General features: G+C 30.6%; 1 protein-coding gene across 3 annotated transcripts in view; it reads right to left on the bottom strand.

Moving 5' to 3' along the window:
- Positions 1-17,013, bottom strand: part of PCDH10 (protocadherin 10) — a 44,886-nt gene that overhangs the window by 12,266 nt on the left and 15,607 nt on the right. The window contains exon 5 of one of the 3 annotated variants that reach the window (XM_036315028.1): positions 11,929-12,148. The exons of 1 other annotated variant lie outside the window; for it this stretch is intronic. In XM_036315028.1, the coding sequence (XP_036170921.1) occupies positions 12,108-12,148 (41 nt within the window). In that variant the 3' untranslated portion in view covers positions 11,929-12,107. Of the gene's footprint in view, positions 1-11,928; positions 12,149-13,631; positions 13,772-17,013 lie in introns of those variants that run through there. One more of the 3 variants, XM_036315030.1, reaches the window with a different exon arrangement.

The following is a 17,013-nucleotide window of genomic DNA, read 5'->3' as shown; positions in this document are numbered from 1 at the left end:
ATAGTAAACATAATTTTAAATCATTTATTCTAAACTCTAGCCCTACATATACATTTCAATTTTAGTAATATCCTAGAAACTTCTTACCTTTAAAGTTAACATAACATCTGATAATTAGAGATTTGAACAGGGATAGGCAGTGAATCAAATTCAGTTTTAAAAACCAACACAAAAGTGCTAAATTGTTGAAATAAGATTATATCCTGCTTGTTAAGGTTTAAAATCACTTTAGTTATGTTCTAATTAAATGACGATATTTAGATACTTAAATATTTCTATTACATTCCAGAACTTTAAACTTTGTGTTTGATTGGGTTCATCTTAATTACTGTAAACATTTACTCATATAATAAAATAAGATTATTTATTATGTTATATATGAATTATCTATGAAAAATATAATAAATCTAGGAAAAAGTTAAAATTTTAAGTAATCAATCTTTGTTGGGGCTAGTAAAAGATTCTGGTTAAATAGTATTGGCAATGTATTTTTTATATATAAAATATCTATATCATTATCAAAATATGACAAAATACAAACCCACCTACATATAATGAAGGTATCATCAAAATAATCAACATTTTGTATCATTATTTTTTTAAAAGTATCTTAGATTCTCATTAGATACCATGAAGCCATAAAAAAATACATATCTAAGAAAAAAACATTGAAAATAACTTATTGGATAATCATGATAAGTAAAAACACCCCGCACTTAAAAACTGTTACATGTAAAGCCAAGAACCTAAAGGAAAATCAGATAAACTGCCTCTAGCCATAGTTACCCTTTTGAACAACCTCCTGCCCATGATCAGTATCTACAAATGATCCCTTTTATGTTCATGGTTAAGATTACCAAATACCTACTTAATGTTTACATATATGTTTGTAAATTATATGTGACAGACAATTGAACAGACATCGATTAGTGAAATTAGCAGTCAGTGATGGTGAAATATGAGGCTTAAGGAGTTGTTAAAGAGAAAGTGATCAGTTATAAAAAAAAAAAAGAATAAAAGAAATAAGGACAAGGTCAGAATAAAAAGAACATGGAAATCATGGAAGGTTGAAAGATGATGAAATCAGGGTGGAGTATGTTAGGAGCAGAGATGGTTAGGTTTTGGGTGTTGTTTGTTTTGTTGTGTCATTCAGGGATTACTATAATTATATTAGTTTATATAAGCCAGGAAGATGCCTAGATTACTAAAGAGAAAAAAATGCACTTGTTTCCTTAGTTTTAGGATGTTTCATTTACGGATTCATTGATGTTGTCTATAAGCGTTTATGGGTGTTTATTTTGTTCCAGACAGCGTTCTGGGACTTGAGACTCTGAAATGAATACACAGGGATTCTCTCTAAAAGATTTAACAGTCCATCAGACAAACAATTGTTTTACAAGATATTTTAAAACAGCAATCCTGTATAAAAAATCTAAAAGAAGTTGCCAGGATAATGCATATTCTCTTTGTGTGGGGAGGATCCTCAAAAGTAAAAGGTAAAATCTTGAATGATGAGTGAGAGAGGGCCAAGCAGATGGTGAGGAGCATTCCCCAGGGAGAGTAGAATGTGTGCAAGTATAAGGGCCTGGAACATGGGTGTCTCAAGCAGCTGACAATTACTGAATGACATAAAGTAAAATTTGTAGTCAGATTTTAAATTTAAAAATAAATTAAAACCTTTAAAACAAGTAAAAATGTAAACATTATTGTGGCACATAATTTTGAGAATGCCTCTCGAAAATTTTAAAGGCAATAATGAAGTCAAGTGTCTATAGATACAAACAAATACTCTAATTATTTGACAGAAAAGCCCGATGCAAAAGGATTGGGATCCTTGCTAATTTTGGTAATAAGCTAGGCAGAGGAACACAAGAGATAATATTCGTGAGTCTCCTCACTGAGCCCAGAAGTGGTTCCAGGGTTTATACTTTACATATCTGGAAATAGTTTGCATTTCAACACCCTAAATCTTCCAAATTTAACAAAACATTTGGCACTCAAAATGACGGTCTGGGTGTTTGTGGCTGATAATTCAATTCTAAGGATAATTGTGAAAGGGGAAAAAAAAAGTGGTAAAATGAGCTGCTCAGGGAAGTGAGTGATTCTATCCCATTATCTCAAGCCCTGGGTAGTGACAACAGCATTAAAAACAAAAACAAAACCTAGAGAAAAATATGGAACATTTTCCCCACAAATTTTAACAAAGAAAAAATAAGACAGATATTGATCATAAACTAATGTTAAATTCATTTTATAACTATGAAGCTGAAACTCCTTAAAAAATAAAATATTGCTTTCCTCTTAATTCTTTCACAGAGAGACACACAAGTAAATCTCACCCTATGAAACATCTAGTCTGCAACTCACAGAAATAGTTAAGACACAGTGATGATTTTAATTATGGCATTCAAAATAACATATTTTAAGTGATTAAAGGTTAGGTATATTTGATCAAGACTTTCCTATCCCAAAATAAATAACCCCTGCTATCTATCTATCATCTATCTATCTATCTATCTATCTATCTATCTATCTATCTATCTATCATCATCTATTATCTATCTCAATCTATTAGTATTTTCAGTTATCTTCATGCCTCCTTTTACTCCCAAAGTTCTTAATTTAAAAAAGAAAGTACACTTTTTCCTTTCAAAACTGATTCCCTCCCAGCACATAAGCTTTATTATTGTTGTTAGTAGTAGTAGTGTTGGTAGTAGAAGTAATAGTAATAGCATTGGGAATACAATCTTCTCCCAATCACCCAGTCTGAGAACCATCCTTGATAACTGCTTTCTTCACCTTTTTTTTGCTATGCTTAGATTTCTAATACTATAGATATTTTTTCAAAATTTCTTTAATAATAATCCTTTCATTTTCATTGTGTACCAGGCCTTTATGACCACAAAGTCTGCCAACTGCAATACTCTACTAGAAAACAAAAACAAAAATACAACCCCATACAACTAATCTTTACTGACTTCTTTCTGAATAACGGCCAATTTGTTTAGCCTGGGATTTAAGTAGTGAATTGGTTACAAATGCTTACTCTAGAATCTGATGGCCTCAAATGAAAGCTTGGCTCTCCCTTACTGGCCATGAGACCATGGTCAAGTTATCTTTTTTCTTAATTCTATAATGTGTAAAATTCAGATAGTAACAATACCTATTTCATTTGGTTCTTATAAGGTTGAAATGGATTAGTATCTGAAAAGTTCTTAAATATTGCCAGATTCATAACAAGTTCTTAACAGTTGGTAATACCAACTATTTACTGTTGGTATTATTATTCAAAACATGTCTTAATCTATCCAAAACATAACTTTCAAACTTTAAGTTCTACTATTCCCCTTAAATTTGTTTTATAGATTTGGCAATCTAGGATCTTTACTTTTCCATGTTAATTTTCTCTCTAATTCCACACTTCTGTTCAGGCAACTCTATACCCCATGGGGTCCTTCTTCTCCATCAGTTAAAACCATGCGGTAGTGCTCCAATTTTGGCTTCAAAGTAGATTTTTGTAAATTCTACCTTGACTGCCCTCTAATGGATCTTTCCCAAAGATAACCAGAGACATCTTATTCTAATAAAGTAAATATTCTACTCATTGAATGAGATAGAAAAACTTAAAAGTACATGGAATCATTGAAAACAAGCATATTTTGATAAACAGAGAAAATGCTTCATACAGTTGACATATAGTGACAGAAGATGACTTGACTTTGGGTGGTGGGCACACAATGCAATATGTGCACTTGAAACCTATATAATCTTACGAACCAGTGTTACCCCAATAAGTGTAATAATAATTAAAAATTTTAAAAATGATAATTCTATCACATAGTGCTAATTTAAAGTAGCAGAATATAAAATAACATACTCTCCACTTTAATAGTGTTGTTGCAATAGGCAGGCTGACAGGGACAAAGAATAAGAGATGGGTTTATATCTCCGTTTCACCATTTTCTAGCTGCTTATCCTAACTTCCCTCAATCAGGTTTCTCATTTCTAAAATGGGGACACCAATAACTGCCTGAAAAAATTGCTGTGAAAATTAAATGTGAGCCTGTAAAAAATATGCTGGGGACATGGGAAGCACTCAATAAAAATACCTTTTTGAAAAGCTAAAAAAGAAGAAAAGACATTGTCACTTTATTCACAGATATGTTAAATAAAAAAAAAAAGTTTGTTTTAAAAATTCATTTCTTCCATAGTTGGAGGAAACTGACGTGAAAGGCAGAATGTAGAAGACACGCAGAATCAAAACATCATGAGAACTGCACAGAGAGTCTAGTGGATACACATTATCAGAAAGTAAAATTTGGGCAGTTTTTTAGGCATTTCTTAAATGGGCTTTTGACATCATTTGCTAGTTTTATCTGACTTTGAAAGACAAAGTTTCAAAAATATAAATATAGGGCTGACTGTGACTACCAGGTTTATCAGATAATATAATTTTATTGAAGAAAAAGGAAGAAGAAGATATCTGAGCTTCTGTTCAAATAGGCCAGAATTTCCACTAATAGGCCAGTAAAATTGTACAAATATAGATTAGGTCAAATTGAATATGGCCATTTGTATCACTTTAAAAATTTTGATCTGAAGAGTTATAATTTTTTTCAAGTTTTCTACAAGCATTATACAATGTGCTGCTTCCAATACTAAAATAAAAACCTGTTGTTCCAAAAAAGAGTATTTTTTGTCAGCTTGCATTTACTGTTTATTGTACATAAGCAAGTGTCATCACTCATTGTAAATGCAGAAGTAAAATAATGAGAATATAAAATTAAAAATATATCACCGAGCTTTATGACTAACATCATCATAAAACAAATAAAACGATCTTTCTAGGCATTATACCTTTGGTTGTATTCTATCTATTCCATTGGTTTCACTGATAAAAAAAAAAAAAAAGGAGGGGGCCGACTATGGATCCTGTTCTTTTAAAATATGTACTATGTGACAGAATATATGCTGCAGATGTAAAATAGTGATATATTTTGAAAAGAGCATTTGGAGTGTGATTTTTTCCCCCCTGGGAGTATAAAAGAGAGCGTGATTAGTTCTATTTTAGCCCAGAATTTTAATTTTCTCCATATCAGGCTGATGTCATTGTTCCAATTTTAACTGAATACGTATATGGTTGCCTTGAACACTTAATGAGTACTTCCTTTGGTCCAGACACTCACGGACTTAAATACGTTAAATAATTTAATCTCCACAATGAGCTTCTGAGGATGTATATCGCAGATGAGGAAAATGAGTTACAGGAAGGTTAAAGAAATGACCGAGGTCACGCAGCTGGTACCTGAAAGGATCGGTGTTGGAACCCTGGTAGACTGACTGGCCCCGTAACCGGAGGTCCTAACTACACCACATCACTTCTCTGACACGAGGGCGGTAGTAAAGCCCTTTCCTGTACTTCCGTAGTAGGCTACAAGTCCAAAAGGAAGTACATGACATTTTCTTCTGAAATTAAAAGTTCCAATATCATAAAGTCAAAATAAGTGAAATTAGCGATGCTTAGGAAAACTTAGCCTGAAAATGACGCGAGTGTTTTTCAAGCATTTACTAAGGGCATCACAGTCCAACTGAGAAGCAGGTTCATGTACATCATAAAAGGAGTTGAAACCTTTTCACTAGCACTGTAATATGCCTGAGGTTGTTTTAGTCATATTTCAAAATTACCTTAAAGGAGGGCTGGTGGTTTGCATGAGGTTTGAGGCAGGGGATGTCAAGAATTTAAAATGCTTTTGCGTGTTTCTATGACGACCAGGGCAGGTTACACTGAAATGGCCTGATGAGTATTTTGATCTGTGCAGGAGGTGCAATATCCTTTGATTAAATGAGGATGAGTGAGGCTACCTGTGATCACTAATAATGAAGTTGATCTCATGCCCTTTTTATGCTCAACCAGTATTTCTCATTTTCCGGTGGATATCTCCCAGGGGCATTTTGATGCTCCTGAGGGACAGTGATCATATTTTCACACCAGTCTGTGATGAGTTCATGAGCCATGATCATTTTCCTATACAGTAAGCCTTGAGAACAATTACATAACCAAGTTCTAGGGCAAACAACCCTGAAGACCACTGTGCATGCTCAACAATGAGTATTCTTTAATATGGATCACACTGTCAGTAGTTTTTAACAACCGAAGGCAGCTGGTTAAAAACTTTCAGTTCTGAATTACTATGTCACTGCTTTGCAATAAACATTAGTACCACGAGTAAAAGAACCTATTGATATCCCTCTGAAATTAGAAAGTTACTGAAATGTTACCTTTAAAGATTAAAAAAGAACTTAAAATTAACTTTTAAGCAATAAAATATGCCCTTTGTAAACTACCTTAAGTGTTTTTATTTAAAGCCCAAATAATGTTCCTTCATAATATATTGATATATTAGCACACATTTTATAGGTATTATAGAAACATAATTTCTGTGAAAAATTCCTACAAAGCAAACAATTTAAGCTCCCAAAGATTATGTCCTAGAACTCAAGCTCAAGCTTAAGTGAGAGATGAAAATTAAATTTTTCAATGTCAGGTATTTCTTTAAAAAAATTCTAATGTAAGCCTACATTTTTAAAAAATTACCTTTCCTAGTAATTTCAATCATAGATCATATTTTTTGAGTCAGTTAAACAAGATAGTTGTAGTTAAACATTTTAAAATATACTTCTATATTAATACTGTAAAATGCATGATAATGATAGATTTTTATGGAATTAAAATATGCTACCTCATTCCTGAGTGCAAATTAGGAATAGAAAAAATTAAAAAAAGAAACAATATTTTGCTGTTATAATTTGAGAAATAATTATCTCCACACCATTCCATAATATAAATTAAACATAACTTGAAAATATAAATTTTCCAAACCCTTAGCTTAATTCAGGTTCAAAAAAGTTAGAATGCAATATGTTGTCTAATACTAAACAACCCCTTTGCCTATATAAAATTAGATATATTTACATAATAAAAATATTAATGTATCTAATTCTAAAATTATTTACTATAGCCTGAAATTCATAGGGCTTATTTCATAGTTCTTGAATGATGAGAATAACTATCACTTTGTAACATTGGTTGTGTATTTATGAAATTGGTTATGTCTTATTTCATCTTCTCATGCCTATAAAATGGGCCCTCAGTAGTATAATACTATTATTATTAAATTTAGCATTAATGTTTAGCTAACAATTATTTTCCCTTTTGTTATATTTTTAGCTGTGCGATTAATTTAAAGTTACACATTACCAAGTTAATACTAACTACATTTTAATTTACTCTCCAAAATTTCAACCAAAACATAATAATCATATATCATGCTTATTATATCCTCCAAAATAATTAAGAAAGCATGTATTACTTTTAGGCTTAAGGAGAGTAAGCAGATTGACCTTGAATTATTAATGATGGCTGTTTCATTTTTGCTTAATTGTGAGCCATTTCACAGTATCTGAGAAAAGCCAAAAATTTTCCTTAAAATTCCACAGAGGATTATATAATAACAGAAGGAGAAAATTCTTATTATAAGAGAAATAAACCAACACAGTAAAAAGACGATGCAATACTTAACAAATAAAATTACACTTTTTAAATCTATAATCATCTGTCTTTCTTTTATAAATGTTATCATGGATTAGAAGTCTTACACCTTCAAGTTGTAATCTATGCTTTTAATAGACAAAATCTGTTACTTATACATGCAAGAAGCAATTTCATACCCAGCTTTTGCACTCTACACATTTCCCCAAGTTTCTTCTAAAACTACAATTTCTTCATTTGTGTTCCTGGGCATTTATCATCCTTAGCAATTCAAGGTGTGAAGGGGAAAAAGAGTTTAAGAAACCAAATTTTTTAATTTTCAAAATTCCAAAGTAAGAAAGATAAGTCATCCACATAGAAACAGGGAGGAAAGGAAATATATAAAAACCAAGGCTTTCTTGGTGGTGGGATTAAGAAATACTAATAGTTAGTTACAAAATAGGCTTGCAGAATGTGAACCACAGCATAGGGGAATATAGTTAACAATGCTGTAACAACCATCTATGGTGCCAGGTGGGCTCTTAAATTATGGGAGGGATCATTTGTAACCTATATGGATGCCTGTCCGCTGTGATGTACATCTTGAAACTAATACAAAAATGTTTGATTGCAAACTATTAAATTAATTAATTAATTTTAAAAATCCCACAAGGCTTTCTTAATTGCCTTTCCTTCGTCCTCCGGCAAAATTAAGCCTCACTCCGTTAGCAGCCCCAGTTTTGGGAAGAGCGTCCTGAGAGAAATACATCACAGGGCTAATAAGTGCTATCCCTCCACATCACACGGCACAGGTGTATGTTCCTAGTTTGTAAAGTTACAAACTAGGTGAAGTGTTTCCTCATCTCTCAGGAGCAAATGCCAATGCTGGGGGCAGTACATTTTCTGTAATGTGTACTTTCAATCTCGCAGGATGCAATATAGATCCATTTTCTCTTTTCTCTGCTCTCAATAAAGACAGATTGGTCACTCTCTCACTTGTGTAGTATTTGTTTAACCACTTAACATGTGTCATGTCCCCCTCCCCTTTTCTTCTCAATTTTCACTTCCTCGATCCTTTTAAACTCTCTTCAGATAAGCTCTTTCCCAAAATGTTAATCTCTTTACTGTATTCCGTCTCTTTTAAGCATCATAGTCTCCAATTTCTCACAATCCTCTAATCTAGGCTGAAAGAAATGTGAAATACAGACATTTGAATTTCTCTACACTTTTGTTATAATCTGGTATTCAAATTAACATATTGAAATATTTGTTTCTATAAAATAGCACTAAATATCATACTATGTTTCAAACAGTAAGATATAAAGACGAGTAGCAAACGTTTCTAAAAGACTAGACTTGAGAACTCCAAAGATAATAAGAAAAATTAGATCCAAGGAGAACTCATCTGAGCTAAATTGTCTTTTTAATTTATATGCTGGTATATATGCTGCTTCCTTATATTACCTGAGAGAATAAATGGCTAATAAAATTTAATGAGACTCAAATATACTCACTATTTCATTTAGTCAAATTATATAAATTTTAAAACCCCCCAAAAAACTATTTTTGGTTAGAGGCCAGAATAGTGGTAATTGCTTGGGTAGTAGTAGCCAACTAGAAGGGGGTGAAATTCTGGGCTTAATGAGATACTTAGTCCTGTTGGGGCTACTGAACATAGTGCCTTGTTAATATTTTGGTCAGTGATTATTCAGGCATTCTCATTTTGTGAAAATTTATTGAGTTATGCACCTATGATTTTTGTCTTTTTCTACATATATAGTATTCTTTAATAAAAAGTTTAAAAATAAAAGTTAATTGCTATCTATGAACCTTATTTTAATCATGAGTCAACAACTTAACTGTAAATATAAATAATATTTATGAGAAAACTGTAGTAATGTGAATAACAAGGATAGAAAAAATTAAGAAGAGCATTGTTATTGTGGTTATGCTAAAATAAACTTTATCTTTAATAAGCATATGCTGAAATATTAATAATTAAACAGTAGGATCTCTGAATTTACTTTAAAAATCTAAGTGAAGGGGGAGTTGTGTTAGCGTTTGGATGAAACAAATTTGGCAAAGAATGGATCATTGTTTAAACTGGAGAAAATGGAGAGTTTATTCTCCGTGTTTTGTATATACTTAAATTTTTCAATTATTTTCAAAATCTTTAAAAAGTATAATTTAGAACTAAATATCATTCTAATGTTGTTCTCTATTGTCATTGTTCTAATAAAAAAGTTGAGATAAATCAAGATATATCTACCAAAACATATCTAGATTTCATGATGTCAATATAATCATCTGACGAGTAATTAATTCTGGGGCAAATAAACCTTAAAACAGCACTATTTGTGACTTGCAAAGGGATTAGTTCTGGTATTAGGTTTATTAATAGTGAAAAAAAAGGTACACGAATTTTATACTAATTTTATTTTGTTTTTTATTTTTAAAAATATTTTTATTCACTTTCAGAGAGAGAGGAAAAGACAGGTAGAAAGATCAATGTGAGAGCTGCCTCATGCACACTCCCTACTGGGGATGTAGCCTGAAATCAGGGCACGTGCCCTGACCTGGAATCCAACTGGCCACCTTTCACCTTTCAGTGCCCGGAATCATGCCCAACTAACCGAATCACACTGGCCAGGGCAAGAATTTTATACCAATTTTAAAGGTCAGTCTCCAAGTTTTCTATACATTTTCTAAGAATAAAATAATAGCAACTGTCAAACTGTAACATTTACTCTCCTACCTATTCCTACCACCATTTTGATTAAACCTACATGTGAAATATTTTATCTGACATACATCATCAAAACAACCTATTATATTCACTTTATCTACTGTTGCCATTGTTGACTCAATATTTTCTTTCTACTATGTGCTGCACTTTGAGTCAAAACCCAATGATATGTTTAATATGATATGAGAACTCCTCAACTTTGGCTATTTCGTTAATTGGGGTGATTCAAAATTTAATCCAGGAAATATATGTTTGATATTGATTTGATTAATGTATTAATTCTATGTTTAGGTCTTTTCTTTTCTAAAACGTGTGCTTAAAATTTTTGACAAAAACATTTGCAAATATGCTTTTTATTAAATAATGTAGTCATTATCTAATTTTCAGCTGCAATATAATTAGTAGACTTGATAACAAACTGAAGTCAATTTCTAGTATGTATATAATATACCATGATATAGCCAACAATATTACCTATAATATTGGGACCTAGTGCAGAATTTTGGCTAATACCAACATTGAAAGGAGAAAGAAGCCCTAATGATTGCAACATTTTTACAAGTAGTAAAAATAATGTCTTCCTCATAATACATAAAAGCTGGAACTAAACCTCTATTTCTTCTGAAGTGTCATGGTTAATTTTGCTACCTATATATTATTAACTGGTCCTCAAATATTCAACCAGTACCTTAAAAATTAAAGGAGCAGACAAAAATTCTATCTCTTATCTGTTTATCATCAAGCACCATATTGTCATGTTAACAGCTTCAGATAATGAAATAGTTATTAGTTAAATAAACTCACTCTTGTGGTAAACATAATCATTGTCTTTCTCTAGTTAAATAAACTCACTCTTGTGGTAAACATAATCATTGTCTTTCTCTGGTAATGAATAGATATAATTAAATTAAAAATAGAATGCCTGTATACAGGATGCAAATATGTGCAAATGTGCATATGATGGAATCATAAAAATAGAATGCAGAAAACATTTATAAACACTTGTTGAACTCAATGATTCAAAAGCTGTCATTGGTAATTTAGAAAAGTCTGTTGTACAGATTATAGAAGTTTTATTGAAATGAAGTTCATATATAATCTTTTCAATTCTTGGAGTTAAAAATGCATTTCTAGGACAAAACATACAGTTATGCGTTTAGGCATAATATATAAATATAAAGTGATATAATGTCAAATGTAATGTACCAATTATAGAATCAGAAACAAACTTCTGATTTTTATTCACAAAATTTCTAGTTTACCATTTGTTTGTATCTTTATCCATGTGTATGTAATTACATTTGGGGATTTTTTCTTTTCAAATCTCCTCTATTTTCCCCATGTAAACTGATGTAGATAATTAGGGATCGCCAATTAGAGGTTCTTATTGGACATTCATATAAAACTACCCTGGTTTTTATTATACTTTGGGAAACATTTAATTGACTCATTCTGCTGAGGTTAGTCTTTATTCAGTGGTATTATTCAATCTTGAACCTCGCAGACCAAAGCAGTTTCCAAGTTATCTTGTCTAAATGACACCATCTAATTTCTATTAAAATAATTTCAGAAGACGCATACTCATTCAAAAAAAGTCTGGCACATTGAGTATTAAATAATGTTTAATGATATTTATAAACAATTGAATCTTTATACTCCAGACTATTTACAATATCTTTATAACTTAATGAATTTAGACTCATAAATCTTCAGTTTGATGAGGCAGGAAAAATTCCCAAGTAAATATTCCTTTTCAGTGAATAATTCTATTTATATTTTAATTGCTAATCTTCCTTTGTTAGGCTCACATGAAGGACAAATGCTTAAATGAAGTTATTTCCAATGTGCAAAATAAGAAAGAGGATGGAAATGATCTGTAATATAAAATGAGGTATATAATTAATATGTGAAATGTTAACTCAAGAATATGCAAAGTATGTATAAATAAACTACATTAAATAATAGGTGAAGACTCACATACCAAGGAGCGTAAACTAGTGAATACAGATATAAATTACCTTTATCAATGGTCTTCTCTACATTCCCTTAAAAAATGTGCAATAGTTTGTTTAACTGTAAGTATCTCAATGAAAACTCAATAATGTAACTAGGAATATGCAAATAAATAACTCCTGCATGGGGATTAAATAAAAAAATAAGTGGCTAATTCTGGGGAAAGTATATAATTATTGGTTTAATGAAAAATGGGAGCTAAAATAGGAAAGCTCCTAGTAAATAAAATATGTTAAAAAAAAAAAAAGATTGTCTCACAGACCCTGTAAGAAAGGAATTAGTTACAATTCTAAGAATGTCAATAAATACAAAACAAATTTAACACTTTCTTAGGATATAAAATAAGTTCTTAGAACCAATCAAACGAAATTTAAAATCTCAAAGTATTAAAAAACTTCATATTAACTTCATATTTTACCAAATACCTTAGTTAGGTGCATTTTAATATTTCAAATGAATTCAAATTCTACTTCCTCTCACAAAACAATGTAGGTATCAGCTACAGAGAAAAACAACTAATTTAAAACATGTTTTAATTTGAAGAAAAAAAGAAAGTTTCCCTTGACATATCAAAAAGTGTGTGTGTCAAGGAAAGTGTGAGGACAGCATTAAAGAAATTTGGGGTACTTTAAAAACACTCATTTATTTATCCATTCATTCATTTCTCAGCGATAATTATTTAGCACTTATAATATATATAACTGGGTAATCAGCCTCAATACCCCAAAAAAGTATTGATTACTACTAGTTCTAATGTACCCAAAGGTACACATTTTTAGTGAAGTGATGTCACAAAAGCACTGATGTCTGAATAAGTAAAAAACATGTTGCCTACAGACAATGCCAGAAGGGCAAAGTTCTCTGTTTCACATTTATACCTTACAAAAGACTTTTATAGCTTTCACTTTAAATCATACTAGTTGAGATAAACCATTAACCAACACCTAATGAGTAAGAAATGAAGTAACATTATATCTCATTTATCTAAAGTTATAGCTGCTGAATCAGTTACTGGAGTAATTATATGAAATGTGAATAGATGAACTATATCAAAAAAGTAAACTATCATAAAATTCAGTGATCATTAAATTAAACAATAGAAAAATAGATAATATAAATTGGGGTTGGATACTTTTTTTATCTTGAATTATCATTTATTCTTTCTCACAGAGGTGAGGAGAGCAAATGATGTTGATTATGAGAGATTGTTAATTCATGAGAAAAGGAATTCAATGGAAAAATATAAAGACTCGTGTTATTCAAAGACCAAAGATTTGTCACGAGATACACTAAAAAAGTGAGAAAATCAGTTGTTTATGAATCTAGATATATACTTATAAAGAAGAGAGTACACAAATATCAGAAATAGGTAATTATAAAAAAAGTAGCACAACTTGAAAAAATAAGTGAACAGAAATAAACATATCTGCTGGAAAAGGACAAAAATTCAAAAAAGGTGTCCATCCATTTAGTGATGTATGGGTCTATGAGACAGAAATGTTGAAAAGGTCATATATAAAAATATGCATTTGTGGACTTTAATATATGATAAAGTGGATTATCTTTATCACATTAGAGGAATATACAAATCTCAGAGAAAACACTACAAAAGAGTATGTAATATGAGGATAATGTGTATCAATAAGACATTTTATTTGCAATTCTATATATGTTCTTGCCACACTAGTGAGTTCAAGAAATCATGAAAACGTACAGAAGGCAGCCTGAAGTCATGAAGGGATCGGAAGAGATGTGACTAAACAAAACATGCTCTATAATTCCAATCAAATAAAAACTTCAAGTACTCCGTGGAATTAATATAGATGCCCCAAATAAATTTCCCAATGGAAGGTTTACTAAAAACAAAGTCTAGGTAAAATGTCAGCAATATTTTAAAGGCAATGTTTTGAAGTTCCGACATCTTTTCTTACGTTATGACATGGATGAGTAGCATTGAAATTTCAAAAAGCCTCAAAAGTAGGCAAAACTAAAGTGAGGTCAGGAAGCAGCTCGCAGGATATTTCAGCACATATGGACTAGTCTAAATGTGGCATGCTTTGAAGGCAGGAAATGTCATGGATTTAGAATTTTGAAAATTAGTATGTCAATGTATTTTTTCTCACTTTATTCTTTATAATCTATTGTTGTATGATTTTAATAAATGAAAGATTTTCACAAATATATTTTAGATAAAATTTCTTTGATTATCTTATGATTGTCTTCAATTTTTCAATTCTTAGGGACTATGTTTATTGACAAAAAAATCAACAATTTTTCTAATACTTATACCATTACTTCTGTATTGTTTAGGATGATTATTTACTGAAAGACATGTTTATTTACTGACAAAAATCTTACCAGATCTGATCAAAATGTGAAGACAAAATTATAAGCAAGAATGATTGAAAAATAATATTAAAGATGTTTTAACTATTGGGTTTTTCTAAGTTATATTAATAACTTTTACCAATTATATTCTTAAATTATTTTTGTTCTTATTTGCTGTGACAATCTAGATTGTTTTATGTATAACTTATTGTGTCATTTGAAAGACTACGTTAGTTTTTAAAGATGCCTATAATTCTAATTCTTCAATTCACCATCATAAAAATAGGTTATTTTTGCTGTAACCGGTTTGGCTCTGTGGATAGAGCGTCGGCCCGCGGACTGAAAGGTCCCAGGTTCGATTCCGGTCAAGGGCATGTACCTGGGTTGCAGGCACATCCCCAGTAAGGGGTGTGCAGGAGGCAGCTGCTCGATGTTTATCTCTCATTAATGTTTCTAACTCTCTATCCCTTTCCCTTCCGCTCTGTAAAAAAATCAATAAAATATATTAAAAAAAGAGATTTAAAAAAAATAGGTTATTTTTAAACCTCAGAGACTAACCATGGGTGCTGGTTAGGGATCAATGGGGAAAAAGAAGGACTTCTATAATACTTTCAACAATATAAATTTTTTTTTAAAATGCTGAGGATGTAAAAAAAAAGCATACAGTCAAGTAGAAGGAACATCATGAGGTATCATAGGAGACAGCTAAAAAAAAAGATATCTTCTGAAAACAAGTTAAAGTAAGATTTAAGAATTTTTATTACTCTAATAAAAATTTAAGGTGAGGTTAAGCTAAAATTCATTAACATTTTAAGATAAATCTAAACACTGTGTAGACTTTATTTCATGATAAATATATTCTACATGTTTAAATTTCTTTTCTTAATTTTTAAGTGTGTCACTTTGGTCCTTATCCGAGTATTAGCAAATGATGACATTGTAACAAAAATAAGAGCATGTTCATAAAGAGCTCATGACTAAGGAGCAAGTATTTAGAGATGTGTTTTCAAAATTACTCCTGCTTAAAAAAAAAATAGATTCTTTTTCATTAAATGCATCGTGTATACGCTCATGAATCTTTTCTTTAAACAAAAGGAAACATGAGACTGTATTTAGGTATGCTGTTATAAACACAAAATACAATTTTTTAACGCGTACTTTTGTGTAAAAATTGGTTTCTTGCCATTTTCAATTTTAACCTTAGCAATCAGAGGTATAGAAATGGAAAGTTCTTGGGTATAAACAATGATATCATTTGTATTATTAAGCATGTCACTATTTTCCTGTCATCATTTCATAAATGACAGCGGTAGCCTCATTGAGCTATTTTTAGAGCTTTAACTAAGTATACAGCTACTGCTCTGAACATCAAAATGTACATAATGTTCATTATACAACTAACTGCAAGTTTAGCAAAAGAAAAACTGCTACCTCAATAATTATTTAAACATTCTCATTAAAAGAAATAATTAGAGTCAATTTTTAGATTCTTTAATTACATAAGGGATGTGCTTTTCAATTTAGAAGATCAGGATATTTCCATTGCCAATGATAAATGATACATCTTTTAACAACTATTATCATGTGAATTTGGAGGGCAAAATGATCAGGAATGGTTTTGGGTTATAGTTTGCATTATTAGGTTAAAATTGATTATGCCTGTTAAATCAGAGCCATGATGTAATTTTAAAGATAATTGTGTGAGTCTAAGATGACATGAAACACTAGAAGTTTTAAAAATATTCAGACACGATTAAAATTATATGAAGAACTAAGGACAATATAAGTAAGAACAAAATAGCTATTGTTCTACTTATTTTTCATCGAGGTCACAATTCATCCTATCCCCTAAATTTTGAATAATGTGAGCTGGCTAAACAGAAAAAATAAATTGTTATTGAAAACTAGTTTATTCTAATACATATTTGGATAATATGCAAACAAATGCAATTTTCTTGATAATATAATAGACACATTCATTGATTTCTAGCAACACACATAACAGTTAACATATTTCATAATCCCTAAAATTAGATTTCTAAATGAAAACACTAGATTCTTAGGAATTAGAGAAATTTTCATTAAAATATAAGCAGCATTAACATTTGCATTAATAAAATTGTTACTGTGAAACTTGAAATTAAAAAGAAAAACTAGTCAGTGGAGAAAGACATTTGTAAATGCTTAAATTTTCACTTCTGAATGTAAAACTTTAAAATCCGTACTCACTAAGAACAAAAGAAGGAGAATCAATTTTTTCACTATATTTGATGCAGACTTACCAATTGATATATAGCAACAGTAAATATATGCATTTGTTTAGAAATACAAATTTGAATTACTATGAATCATATGCTCTTTGACCTTTTGTGTTGAAATCATTGATAATGTATCTCTA

Source organism: Myotis myotis, unplaced genomic scaffold (assembly GCF_014108235.1).
Source record: "Myotis myotis isolate mMyoMyo1 unplaced genomic scaffold, mMyoMyo1.p scaffold_m19_p_6, whole genome shotgun sequence".
NCBI lineage: Eukaryota > Metazoa > Chordata > Mammalia > Chiroptera > Vespertilionidae > Myotis > Myotis myotis.
The sequence above is the reverse complement of the archived record's forward strand: the minus strand, read 5'-3'. Positions and strand labels throughout refer to the sequence as shown.